This window comes from Podarcis muralis, chromosome 2, assembly GCF_964188315.1.
Source record: "Podarcis muralis chromosome 2, rPodMur119.hap1.1, whole genome shotgun sequence".
Classification (NCBI taxonomy): Eukaryota; Metazoa; Chordata; class Lepidosauria; order Squamata; family Lacertidae; genus Podarcis; species Podarcis muralis.
The window spans coordinates 67,699,659-67,712,896 of NC_135656.1; the positions used below are offsets into that span (position 1 = coordinate 67,699,659).

At 44.6% G+C, this 13,238-nt stretch overlaps 1 protein-coding gene across 4 annotated transcripts in view; it reads left to right on the forward strand.

The window, feature by feature from the left end:
- The first annotated feature begins 4,728 nt into the window (after nt 1-4,728).
- Nucleotides 4,729-13,238, forward strand: part of CDHR2 (cadherin related family member 2) — a 28,134-nt gene continuing 19,624 nt past the window's right edge. For 2 of the 4 annotated variants that reach the window (XM_028718420.2, XM_028718422.2), the window contains exons 1-5: nt 4,730-4,809; nt 8,590-8,654; nt 9,197-9,265; nt 10,303-10,442; nt 12,888-12,941. In XM_028718420.2, the coding sequence (XP_028574253.2) occupies nt 4,790-4,809; nt 8,590-8,654; nt 9,197-9,265; nt 10,303-10,442; nt 12,888-12,941 (348 nt within the window). In that variant the 5' untranslated portion in view covers nt 4,730-4,789. Of the gene's footprint in view, nt 4,810-8,589; nt 8,655-9,196; nt 9,266-10,302; nt 10,443-12,887; nt 12,942-13,238 lie in introns of all 4 variants that reach the window. The other 2 variants (XM_028718425.2, XM_028718423.2) reach the window with 2 other exon arrangements.

Here is a 13,238-nt window from a genome sequence, read left to right on the forward strand (position 1 = left end):
GATGAGATCAGAGGCTCCCATTGGTCAAGGAGTGAATAACGGGGCCAGTGTGGTCTGTCATATCAGATATCTTGTGTCACAACAGAGTAGCACCAGGTAAAAATAATACAGGCTAGTTCCAGAAAGTTACATTGCGTTAAAACAGTTACAAATACCTAAATAGTTACATTCCTAAACAGTACTACAGTACTTTAATTTCCTAAACAGTACTACTTTAATTAATGTGGAAGCAAGCCCCACTTAAATAAATGGGATTTACTTTTGAGAATACATTTATTTAATAACTACGTTCTTTCCTATTTCTTACCTACCCTTCAGCATAAGATCACAGGGTGTGTTACTACCATATCACCTTAAAATACAATGAAACAGTTCAAAACAAACCAAATAATGTACATCAGACAACAGCAGTGGTTCCACAAAAATCACAAACATCTTAACTATCCAAGACACACCTGCTGTTCGTGTCTGTCATTCCTTTATTGCTGAGAGACAATTTGATGCAACTGCAGAGGGGCATGCCAAATCAAACATTAGGCATAAATTGATTGATCCTGAGTGATTTTATTGTTATTTTACTCTTTTTGTAAATTGCTCTGGGAATTGTTTGACTGAAGGCTTGTATCTAAATGTAACAATATGTGTATGTATGGGCAAGCATTTCAAATCAGACACCAGGGAAGGGCTACATGGGTGAGTGGCAGAGCTTTGCATACAGGTGGTCTTGGGTTCATTTCCTGCCATCTCCAATTAAAGGGACTTTATTTAGGTGACAGACTGAGAAAGACCTCTGCTGGAGATCATGATTACTGCTGCTTAGTAAATCACAGAGTCCAAAAGTGCAGAGCAGCTTCAACATGTACAGAGGATACTTGTTCTTTTAGATGGGAGTGAAAATACTCTGCTACTAAAGGGCAGAAATCCCGCAAGTATGAAAACGACCACATGGCAGGAGTTCAGCAGGAAGCTCTTGAGGTTCCAGTGGAGAATTTCTTGTGACCATGACAGATTTCCCTTCGCAATTGAGAACATAAAGCATAGCTGTATCACAGTCGAGATATAACAATGCCGATGTACATAACAGCATAAAACGTATCTCTGCCACACACATGCACATGCATAAACATTGGTGGCAAAACAGGGGTGATACAGACGTGCTGCCTTACCACTAACCACTTATGGTCAGCTCTGCTCATCCTGAGGTTGTTGCTGCCTCAGGCTGTGCACAAGAGATAGGAGGAGGAGGAGGAGGAGGAGGAGGAGGAGAAAGGGGATGTGCATAGGATGTACATGCCCTGTCTAGTTCTGATAAGGAAAGGAATGTAGGGGAAGCTGCTCGCAAAAACTGATGTCCACAGATACATAATGGCTTTAAGGAGGGTGGAGAATAGTTACTGAAACAAGCAAAGTGGTATCTTTTGCTTAAAAAGTAATCCAAAGGCGCAGCAGCACAAAGCCTCCAAATGTCTTCCATATCTATCTGACTGCAGTTTTGCCTCTGGCATATTTGAGCATCCTCTGGAAGCTCCAGCTTTCACTTGCCCATTCTCCTATATCAGACCACTGAATCAGTCACTGACCCTTCTGTCCAGCCAGCAGATCCTGTGCTGAATCTCTAGGTGACAGTGCAACCCAAGCAAAAGTACATCACCCCTTATTGAGTTGAGGATTATTTCTAGGTAAGCTTGCCTTGGACTGCAACCTTAGAATAGGTGCATTTGGCTTTGCTGAAAAAAACTGAAAACTGTCAATAAGGTCCTTCATGCACATAAATGACTTTGTCACCTTAGTTCAGGGATGGGGAGCCCCTGGTCCTGCAGATGTTGTTAGGCTGCACTCCAACATCCCACACCACTGGTTATGCTCACAGGGCTGCTACCACTCAAAGATGGATGTCACAAAATTCCACCATGTGGTTTCTACAACTTCTCCACCCAAAGAGACCTCCATGATACAAGTCATGCCCAGGGTCAGCCAAAAATAGAAGATTGAAGGTCATCAGTCTAATGTCAGTACCTTTTCACTTTTTAGGTGTACATTGTTTGAGAGAACTAGAGACAGCAGTAAGGTTTGTGTGGGAATTCAGAACAAAATTAGACTGCAAATTCAGACAATGTAATGCTTTGTATTCTAAATGTGTACGTTTTGGCACATGGAAGGTCTCTGGGTCAGTACTCAGGAATTACTATTATGAGCTGACTTTCTAAGTCATGCACCCCCAAACTCGGCTCTCCAGATGTTTTGGGAATACAATTCTCATCATCCCTGACCACTGGTTATGTTAGCTAGGGATGATGGGAGTTGTAGTCCCAAAACATCTGGAGGGCTGAGTTTGGGGGTGCCATTTCTAAATTAAAAAAACACCGCATTCTCCAGAACCAGAAATTATATTTCTAAAGACATACAAAAATTCTAAAGTGAGGTAGAAGTAATTGAAACATACATTTGCTGCTTTCTGAGGCATTAGTTTTCAAAGTAATGAAACAACAACAGCTTATTATTTATTGTTTAGTTAAGATCAGGTTTTGTTTTTGTAATATATCATTCTATCTTGCATTCCAATTTTTGTTACTATATTTAATGCCTGGAATTTTAGCACAATTTTTAAATCTAATAACTAAATTTGACTTGATTGGTCTGGTTTTTTGTTTCATTTTTAAAAGGTAAGTAATATGCCGGGATCCTGCAGACTGAGAACTGGGAATGCTCTCTGCACCTAGAAAGCAGGAAGCTGTGAGAGGCCAAAGGCCCGCTTGCACCAGCAGTGAGCCTCATCGCCTGTCTCTTTGCCCTCCCCCACCACTGCTAAGGATGCCCCTGCTGTGTCCTTGCTGGTCACAGCAACAGGAGTGACAGTACATTCACTAGCCCAAATAACACATCATCAGGCTGACACGCTTTCCTTCACTTCCTCCACCCTAACCCATCTTCTGCTTGAATGGAGATCACACAATCCTCATTTGTTCCTGTAAGTAGGTCATGGGGGAGGCTGCAGCTACTCTCTCCCGCCTATGAACACACAGATGCCGGGACCCTGTCTGGTGAATCCTCCTGCTTGTCAGTTTCTTTCAGGCTGAAGTCAAAGGCATAGACCAGCAGCACCAAGAAAGGGGGTTCATCTGCCCTGCCAGAGCGCAGGCATCCCTGGCCCTATGCAGGGCTCCCAAATGCAAATCCTGAGTGTGGAAGGGACCATGAGGCAGGATCAAGCTCAGGAGCCTGGGGTAAGATGGTAGCTTTCTCCCCTGCCTGTCCCATGGGTAGAGCTGTCGTCTTGATCTGCCTTGAACAGCTCCACAGCAGGTAGAAATCCAGCTGTTTCACCACATTCAAAAGCAAACATCAGGGAAGCTGGGGCTGTTGAATTTCTGCCTTATAGGCAGCTATGGAAAGGGAGAGGAGCCCAACCAGGAAATCAAACCCAACCAAGATGGTAGTCCTAGCACTGGTGACAGCAGCACTCGCATCCTTCAGAAGTACCACAGATGCGCGTTAAAAGAGCATACTGAGCCTGCAACTTTTTCTTACATCCTCTGCACGGGAAGGTCTTATGTGGTGAAGGGAAGGAGAGGGGCTCAAAGGTGGGCTGTTGACTCGGGGAAAGAGGGGTCTCTCCAGGAAGTCCCACCTCACAAGTTGGTGCTTTCATAGGTCACCTATAAATGCAAGGTTGCTGGGATGCCGTATGGTAAAAAGTGGTCAGAAAAGCAGCTCACCTCCTCTCTCTGGTCCACCCCACCCTTGGCCCTTCATTTCAGCAGCACGATAGATTAATCCATCTCCCTCAAGTGATTCTGCCCCCCCAGTAGATCTCTCTACGTCCACTCTGTAGTGTGGCCTGGATGTCACACAGCAGCCAACGAAACAGATACTCCAACTGCTAATGAGTCATCATCATGCATAGGCAGTGGCTGGGCCATATAAAGTAGTCTGGACCAGAACCTCATACAGAAGTGGCAAGAACGGAAAAGCAGGCTTGTGTTTGTTTATTAATTTAAGGCAGTGGTGGGGAATAAGGTGCCCTCTAGAGGTGGTTGGATGCCAACTCCCAACAGCACCAGCCAGCATGGCTAATGGGAGCAGAATTACAAGAACTGTAGTCCCAACAGCAACCGGAGGGCCACAGACGTCCTCACCCTAATTTTATGTATTTATAAACAGTATTCCAGGCAGATCTCAGAAAGTAAGTTTATAAAAGGTTATTACAAGCACTGAGAGACAATTTGTTTGTTTAGAATAATCTGTAGGCACTTCTTCTCCTATCCCCTTAGCAGTGGTGTCCAAACTTTTTTCAAACAGGGCCAGATTTGATGAAGTGAAGGGCTGTGGGGACCGACCAAAGGGCCAACCAAAGTTGTTAACCTTTTTTTTAGGATTGAAGTTATTGAGGTTTTGGGGGGGGATTTTACCCTAGGAAATAAACTGCCACAGAATTAGGCCCCCTAAATGGACTTTGGACATGCCTGCCTTAGAGCAAGGTGTTGGGAATGAGACCCCTCAGGCTGACAAGCTGTCAGTCGTGTTGGATGTGGCCTGTGGCTGGGATATTTCCTTTCCAGAACACCCAGGAAGAATGACATCATGCTCACCTTCTTGGGGGGGGGGGGGACTGACGTCCAAGCCTCAAGCAAGATAGATGATTTGTGACATTGAGATACCGGAAAGTTGGGCTGAACGCCTGAACCACTAATTTCAGTTAATGATTGATCAACTAATTTGCAGCAGGAGCCAAAGTCTGAGCGAAGTACTCAGATCTCTGTCGCCTGCAGCAGAACTGAGCTGCTTTCTCATGGTCCTCCAGGAAACAAGGTAAGGGGAGGGGGCTGTTACGTGTATCATTGGTTGCCCATCAGTGCTGTGACCAGGGGAATTACAATGACATTAGGGAATTCTGCAGCACCATGTGAAAACATCCCTGGTCCACTGGAGAATGAGTGCTCTGCATAGATCAGCAGGTGCCAGGCCCTGCGAGCGGCTGTGGGGCCTGGAAAAGCCTTCTGCGTTAACAGGATGGGGTAACAATGAAAGCCAGAACTGAGGGTGAAAGGGCTGGATCATGGATTCCTGCAGGCACCAGTGTAGACTGAAGGGCTGTTCATTTAGGCCACCCTAGAATGATGGCAAACAGTATATGGCTGCCTAAGCCTATATTTTGTAATGGCATCTTCTGTTTAAAGCAGATTCATAAGCTGTCAGTTTCCATCAGTTGTGCTGAATTAGGGCTTTCTATGGCCTTTCAAGGGACGCGGGTGGCACTGTGGGTTAAACCACTGAACGTAGGGCTTGCCGATCAGAAGGTCGACAGTTTGAATCCCCGCGGCGGGTTGAGCTCCCGTTGCTCGGTCCCTGCTCCTGCCAACCTAGCAGTTCGAAAGCACGTCAAAGTGCAAGAAGATAAATAGGTACCACTCTGGCAGGAAGGTAAACGGCGTTTCCGTGCACTGCTCTGGTTTGCCAGAAGCGGCTTAGTCATGCTGGCCACATGACCCGGAAGCTGTACGCCGGCTCCCTCGGCCAGTAAAGCGAGATGAGCGCCGCAAACCCAGAGTCAGCCACGACTGGATCTAATGGTCAGGGGTCCCTTTACCTTTATGGCATTTTAAACTGTGTGTGTCGGCATTGTTGTTTGTTACTAGTTTATGCATTTTTGTGTTTTTATAATGTAAACTGCCCTGTAATTCTTGGATGATGGGCAGTATAGAAATTTAATAAATAATAACAAGAAGAAGAACTTGCAGCTGAGCAGGCAGGGAAGATTTTGTAAATTGGAAGAGATTGAGGAGTTTTCTTCTTCTTTCGGTGTCATGATGGAGCCATGTAGCACCTTGGAAAGCTCTATCTGAGCTCCTTGGGTGACATCTATGCCATACATTTATGCAACTTTAACACGGTCTGCCTGGTCACAACCTGTGGTGGTTATTGTGTGAGTAAGGTAAAGGTAAAGGTACCCCTGCCCGTACGGGCCAGTCGTGTCCGACTCTAGGGTTGTGCGCCCATCTCACTTAAGAGGCCGGGGGCCAGCGCTGTCCGGAGACACTTCCGGGTCACGTGGCCAGCGTGACGAAGCTGCTCTGGCGAGCCAGCACCAGCGCAGCACACGGAAACGCCGTTTACCTTCCCGCTAGAAAGCGGTACCTATTTATCTACTTGCACTTAGGGGTGCTTTCGAACTGCTAGGTGGGCAGGAGCTGGGACCGAAAGACGGGAGCTCACCCCGCTGCGGGGATTCAAACTGCCGACCATGCGATCGGAAAGCCCTAGGCGCTGAGGTTTTACCCACAGCGCCACCCGTGTCCCAATTGTGTGAGTACTTCTTCAAAAATCCAAATGTACCACCAGGCCCCACAAGTTTGACATCACTACCCTACCATGTGTGTACATTGAGGTTTGCTTAGTCCACTTGCATACTTTTTTAATACTTGGGATCCTTGGGGTCTTTAAACTTAAAGAACATAATTTCTTAAGCACATTTAAATGTCAGCATAGCAGCTTGTAGCTTTATGAATCCTGGAATTATTGTTGTTGTTGTTGTTGTTGTTGTTGTTGTTGTTGTTGTTGTTGTTGTTGTTGTTGTTGTTGTTGTTTTGTGAGGATTATTTGGATGAACTTGAGCTAAACATTGAACTGAAGTGAACCAGGTGGGTTCATTTTTGTAAAGGGATGAACTGGAACAAGTTCCTTTTTTGACAAGGCGAACTTGAAGTAGAACTAGTTACCATACTTTTTAAAATGGACATTCCAAGCTCTGCCTAAAACTTTATGGGAGATGGTGAGACCAGTGTGTGTCTCCATAAATTTTTGTGCGCAAAGCATTTTGGTGACATGTGGTGCATATTTCGGAGGTTTTGGAAAGATGAGGTAGATTTACAGGGGTGCATAGAAATTCCACTCTCTAGCAAGTTCAGCATATCTCCCACTGCACAGTCAGTAAAGGAACTAGATTCCCGCAAGGCTCACAGGTTGGCAGCCCCATCCCTGTGGAGGAAGGATGTAATGTTTGACAGTCAAAGGGCCATCCATACAAAGTTATGAATACAGTTCCTGTAATAGGTTTCATGGTAGGTCAGAGTCCAAGCCTAGCTAGGAAAGAAAAATAGTGCCTTTATCTGGTCCCTAATCCAAAGAGTTTATAGGTGGGGCAATATTGTGGCTCAAAGTATGGTCTAAGATGGGGAACCTGTGGCCATCTATATATTGTCGGATTACAATTCCCATCATCCCTGACCATGGGCCATGCTTGCTGGGGCTGGTTTAAGGGAAGAGATGATAGATAGACTGACAGACAGATTTAATTCTATCAAAGTTAATGGGTCTCTATAGACCCATTATTCTTAATGGAGATATAGTCCCATCTGCACTATACATGTAAAGCAGCATCATAACACTTTAAATAGTTATGGCTTCCCCCAATTCCCAGAATGTTTAACAATCAATCCATCTTCACAGGGAACTCTGGGAATTGAAGCTCTGTAAGGGGAATAGGGGTCTCCTAACAACACGCCGTACCCTTAAGGAACTACACTTCCCAGGGTTCTTTGCGGGAAGCCATGACTGTTTAAAAGTGGTATGGTACTGCTTTAAATGTCTAGTGCAGATGGGGTCATAAGGAGATGTGCAGCTCACAGTGTTCCCGGTCACTAAGAAATACCTTAACTTCTAGCTTCCACTGTTTGGTCCAGTGAGTACAAAGCCATCTGGCACATTTAAGCATTCTATTAACATTTCATTGTATCAAATATAGTCACTGAGTATTGCACCGGCACACTATGCTTCACCACACCCTGGGGTCTCTGTACTTAGTCCAGCAATACATGGGCCCTCTCCTCAGCTTGCATGACACACAGCGTCCGTCATCAGTTTGGCTTGGTTATGCCATGTGATTTGATAAGAGGAGAAACTGTGTTCCTGGGATAAGCACAGACCTCCTCACTTGTTTATGAGTTACTAAGATAACAAGAGATAGCAGGTTTCTGTTGCCACTTCCTGGATATGTTGCACTTTCTCGATCAATGCCACCTGCAGAACCAAGTCATTTATGGCACCCAAGAGGCCTAAATAAGCCTATAAAATGTGGTCAGTGAGGAAGTCCAGAGTATGAACAGTATTCTATTTGTATCCTCCCAGGCATGTTTTCCTCCCTGATGCGTGTTTGCAGTATGCACAGCACCATGTTTTCCAAGGGAAACCAAGCTCAACAGGCTTGTGGGACCATGCAGGCCACTAGGAACTGCTTGTGCATAGTTCAATTAAGAAACTCACTGCCACAAGAGGTAGTGATGACCACCAAATTGGATGGCTTTAAAAGACAGACAAATTCATGCAGTGTAAGGACATCAGTGGTTACTAGCCACCATGGCTCTGTTCTACCTCAACTCACAGTGGGTGTCTGTTTCTGAAGACCAGTTGCTGGGAATCGCAGGTGAGGAGAGCACCATTGCTTTCAGACTTCCCACAGGCATCTGGTGAACCACTGTTGGGCTAGATGGACCTTTGCCCTCATCCAAGAAGGCTCTTCTTATGTTCAGTGATTGGGGAGAAAGAAAGCATATCATTACCAACAATTGATCCTTCCCTACGCTGTATTTACAGGTCTGTTTGCCCTAGCAGGATGCTTTGGCTATCATGGGCAATACTCTCCATGTTTCTGGCAGTAGGTAAGATTTTCCATGTTGAGGGTTATCCATTTGCTACAAAGGCTTCCCTGCTCTCTGTGTGGAAACGGTGTGGTCTTGTGCCTAGTCATCAAGCCTCCCAACTTGGTGGTGGGTGGGATGACTTCCTCAGAAGGCTAGGGCTGCACTCTTCAGTGCTGCAGCTTAAAACCAGTGGCATTTACATACAAATTCATAGGACTGGGTTGTAGAGGTCTAGAACGGCACCTGTTTTGTTTACTGATCCTTAGTATTTGGGGGTGGAGATTCAGCTAGGTGGTACATTTCCCTAAGTCTTACTAGTTGGGATTGGAGCATAGCTACATGGGCTTCCTCTATTAAAGGAAATCTTTCCCAACACTGAGTTAATTGGAAACCCATACTGTTAGTTTTTATGAACCGTAGTGTGGAGAAAGTCAACAACAACAACAATGGCAGGAGATACTCCACAGAGATTGGGATGGGAACATGGAAAGAGAAGACTGCGGAGGCTGTCTTTGGCTCCATGAAAAATGTTAATGCCCAGCCAACTGTTTTCCTTACAGCATCAGGGAACACAGCACCACGCTTCGAGATGAACAGAACCTTCTCCTTGCCAGAGGACACACCTATAGGTGAGTAAAGGGAAGAATGCTCACCTGTAATGCAGGAAGTAAAGGGAAATGATAACACTTGTGAGAATGGTGGAAAGAGAAGTCCTTAGGTTTCCCTTTGTCTTACCTGCTCCTTGGCTCGAATGGGAAGATGAGCAATGGATCCTTGGATCCTTTTTACTGGGGAAGCTATCAGGTTTGGCGCTTGGAAGTAGTCCTGGATCTACTACTGTCACTAGAGGCACATGGGGCCTCCATAGCAAAGAGTGCTTTTTACCAGCTTAGGTTGGTAACCTAGCTGCACCCCTTGGTGGAAATAGATAACCTGGCATCACCAATCTATTCTCTGCTGATCTCCCTCTTGGACTGAAGCAATGTGTTATATATATCCTTAGAAATGGTCTGGAAAGCTCAGCTAGTATAGAACATGGTAATGAGGTTGCTAATGTAGCCTGACTCAGAGGTGCTGATTTCAACTAATAAAAGCATTACATGGTTTGGGACCTCAGTACCTGAAGGAACACTTCTTCCCATATGAGTCTACCTGGGCTTGAAGATCCTCTATGGAGGGACTAGATGTTTGCTGCCTTTTCTTTGCTGGTAGTTTAACATGGCTCATTGGGGTTATTATCCTCTGAATGGGGATCCTGTGATTATTTGGTCTGTCTAAAGTGGGACTTCATTCTTGGTTTCTGCTTTGTGATGCTGATCACACGAAGCCAGATGGGTGGGGTATAAATAAATAAATAAATATTATTATTATTATTGTCTGTTTTTGTTTCGATTGCAAATTTTCTAGAGGTGTCCTGCGTTAGGTGACACAAAATTTCAATAATAACAAATAATTCAAATATGCAGGTCAACGGATAGGAAGGGAAGAGGAGTGAAGGAAGCTAGAAAACATTCTGTTACTGGTTCTCCTTTGAAAGGTGTGTCCCTACAGGGATGACGGTTCAGAAAAAAGAGGTGGTTGTTGTAATGATGTCATTCTGACCTGGGTGGTCTAGCAAATCCTCCTGCTATCTCTCTCTACTTCTGGTACTCCTTTCTCATTGCAGGTGCCTTTGTTTTAAGGCTGGTGGCTGTGGATGATGAAGGGGATGTTTTGACCTATAGCATAAGCGGCAGCGACGCCCACTACTTCAATCTTGACAGTAGATCAGGCAATGTGACGTTGAAGCAAAGAGTGAATTATGAGGTAAGAATGGGGCCAAGCAAATGAAGGAATTCAACAGGGAGAGACAGAGCAAGCAGGGAAAGCCAGTGAATTTTCCCCCATCTGAACATTTTGCAAATGAGCTCTTGTAAAGGTTGCATAGGTGTCAGTTGATTGTTGTTTACTGGAAGAAGGGCATGAACATATATCACTGATTCTGGCCTGACCAAACTGGATGCTGATTTTGTTTCCATGCACAATTCGGAGTGCTGGCTTTGACCCTTAAAGCTTTATATGGCTGAGGAGGACCAGTATACCTAAAAGACCACCTTTCCCCATATGACTCTGTCTTGACAGTGTTTCAACACCAGCCAAATACTTATTTTTTTTCATGGGCATTTGGGCAGCACAAATGCTCTGATACTGTATTGTTAAATTTGTTTTTTTGATACGAAGTTAGTTAGTTAGTTAGTTAGTTAGTTAGTTAGTTGGAAATTGGGAGCTCTTTTAGTGGGAAGTGATTCATCAGTTTAATAATCCTTAACCTTAACTTTCCTGTAGACCAGCGAAACTGTTTGTTGTACAACAACTGCTGCTTATTTTTCTACTACTTTTATCAGGCATAGGCAAACTTGGTCCTCCAGATGCTTTGGGACTACAACTCCCAATATCCCTAGCTAACAGGACCAGCGGTCAGGGATGATGGGAATTGTAGCCTCAAAACATCTGGAGGGCTGAGTTTGCCTATGTCTGACTTATATGTCCCAGCAGTTTCCCCTCCCCTCCTGTACGAATGCTATGACACTTTCTGTAACCTCCCAGCAGGTCTGATTGGGCAGAAAAAGAGATAATAGAGAAGGTATCCCATCAAGCATGGATTTGGGGATAAGACAGACAGATACTGACATGCATGTATGAGTGTTTAATATGACCATACCCAGAGTATAAGGCAAGGCCTCTTCAGCTGTTTCACCATTAGGTCAAGGAAAGCACCTGTATCGTCCACGGAACTAAATTGCCTTTAACATTGTCTGCTGAAGATGTTCACCAAGCTAATATTCAAAAAAAGAGATGGGAAAGAAGGTGAGGGTAGCAGGAAGACTGGTGCTAGCAGAATCCTGTTGAGGAATGCTGATATTGTGTCAAGTGAATGTGGAATAAATGGACGCATGCAGTACATTTACACTGATATTTCCAAGACCAAAGAGCAGCCATATTTCCTGAATGCAAGTCATTTTTTTTTGTAAGAGCAGACCTGCAAGAACAAAAGCTTGTGTTGTACTTTGAGTCCAGGCAGTTGTTGCTCTGGTATAAGCAATGCATATATAACTAATTATTATAATTATTTAAATATTCTGATTTTGGTACTTCCTTGCAGACTAGACTCTGCAGGAATTTTGTGGATGTCACCCATTTTGCTTTTACTCACTACCACCTGGGCTCAAATCTACATGTTAAATTAAATCTTTGCTGTAATCTGAAATGTAACCAAGGTGAGATATTCTCAAGAACACCTGGCCCATGAGCTTACCAGCTATATCTCAAAATAGAAGCTACCTTCCTTCCTACAAATGACATTATGGTTTTACCTTGGTTTTAGATTTCAGCGAGCAGAGATATTTTGTTTGTTCTCCAGCTACCCGTAAACAAAATGCCTTAATAATTTCTTTGACCCCTGAGAACCAACTGAATCTTGTCAAAATACAACAGTGATTTTAATATCTGCTTAAGTAATCTTCACCTTCAACTTTCAAAATCTTCTCTTCTTCTTCCCCTGACTAACTTTCCCCCATGGTTTAACATTATCCATTTTGTAATGGAATATTCAGGCACACTAGCCAAAACCCATATAGTATATAGTATATTTGTGTTTATATGAGTATTTGTGCATTAGTGGTATGTGTCAGATTTGGATGAGTTATGAATCAATCATGGGGTAAAATGAGGCACCTCAGAAGGGATTTTGGTCTTGCATGGGCAAAGTGGAGTCTGTACGAGGTTGCACAAGTCAAAGCAGGGACCCCTGAAGTGCTCTGTGATGCCTTGGTGATTCAGCTGATCAATATTTGCTAAAAGTGAAACTATGTCTCTAAGCTTACCATTAGCCAACTTGGTTCCCCTCCAGATGTTTCAGGTCAGAACTCCCATCAGCTCCAGCAAGCATGGCCAGTATCCAGGAATGATAGGAGTTGTTGTCCAAAACATCTGAAGGGCACCATGTTGGGACCTTCTCTAAATGGGGTGAACAAATTTCAGCATGGAGGGAGAGCAGAGGGAGCACTCCACTGTGATGGGCAGGTCAAGCTTGCAATTAATGGCAGTGATTTTATTCACCAGGTGGACCCCTTGCTTCAAGAATTCCCTGCCTCTTTCAGGCATGTAAGAAAGGAGGAATTCTGACTCTGGGGGAAAGTATATTAATAGGAAAGTGGTGTTGTCATCATGCCTCTTTTCCAATGTGCTTCTGCTTTGCATTTTCCCTTCCAGGACATACAAATTATGTTTCTGGATGCCCAAGTGACGGATGGGAAAAGTGTGCCGGTAAGTGAAGAAACATGCCAGGGAAAGATAACACTGGTTCTAAACAAGGAGCAGAGATCCATCAGGGGAGACTGCCTGTGGAATGGGATATGGAAGGTGGCTCCTGTCCCAGTTCTTAGGTGGTGGTGGTGGTGGTGGTGAGGAGGAACAACCGCTGGACTAAACTGGGAGTCACCAAGCAGCTTTCACTAAACCAATGTCTGCTGAGGTCTCATGTGCCTACTTGCAAATGTAGGGAAAGCTCAGCACAACCCTGTGTCAGGTGACCAGAAGCAAAGGGGAACAGGCCTCTTGTAC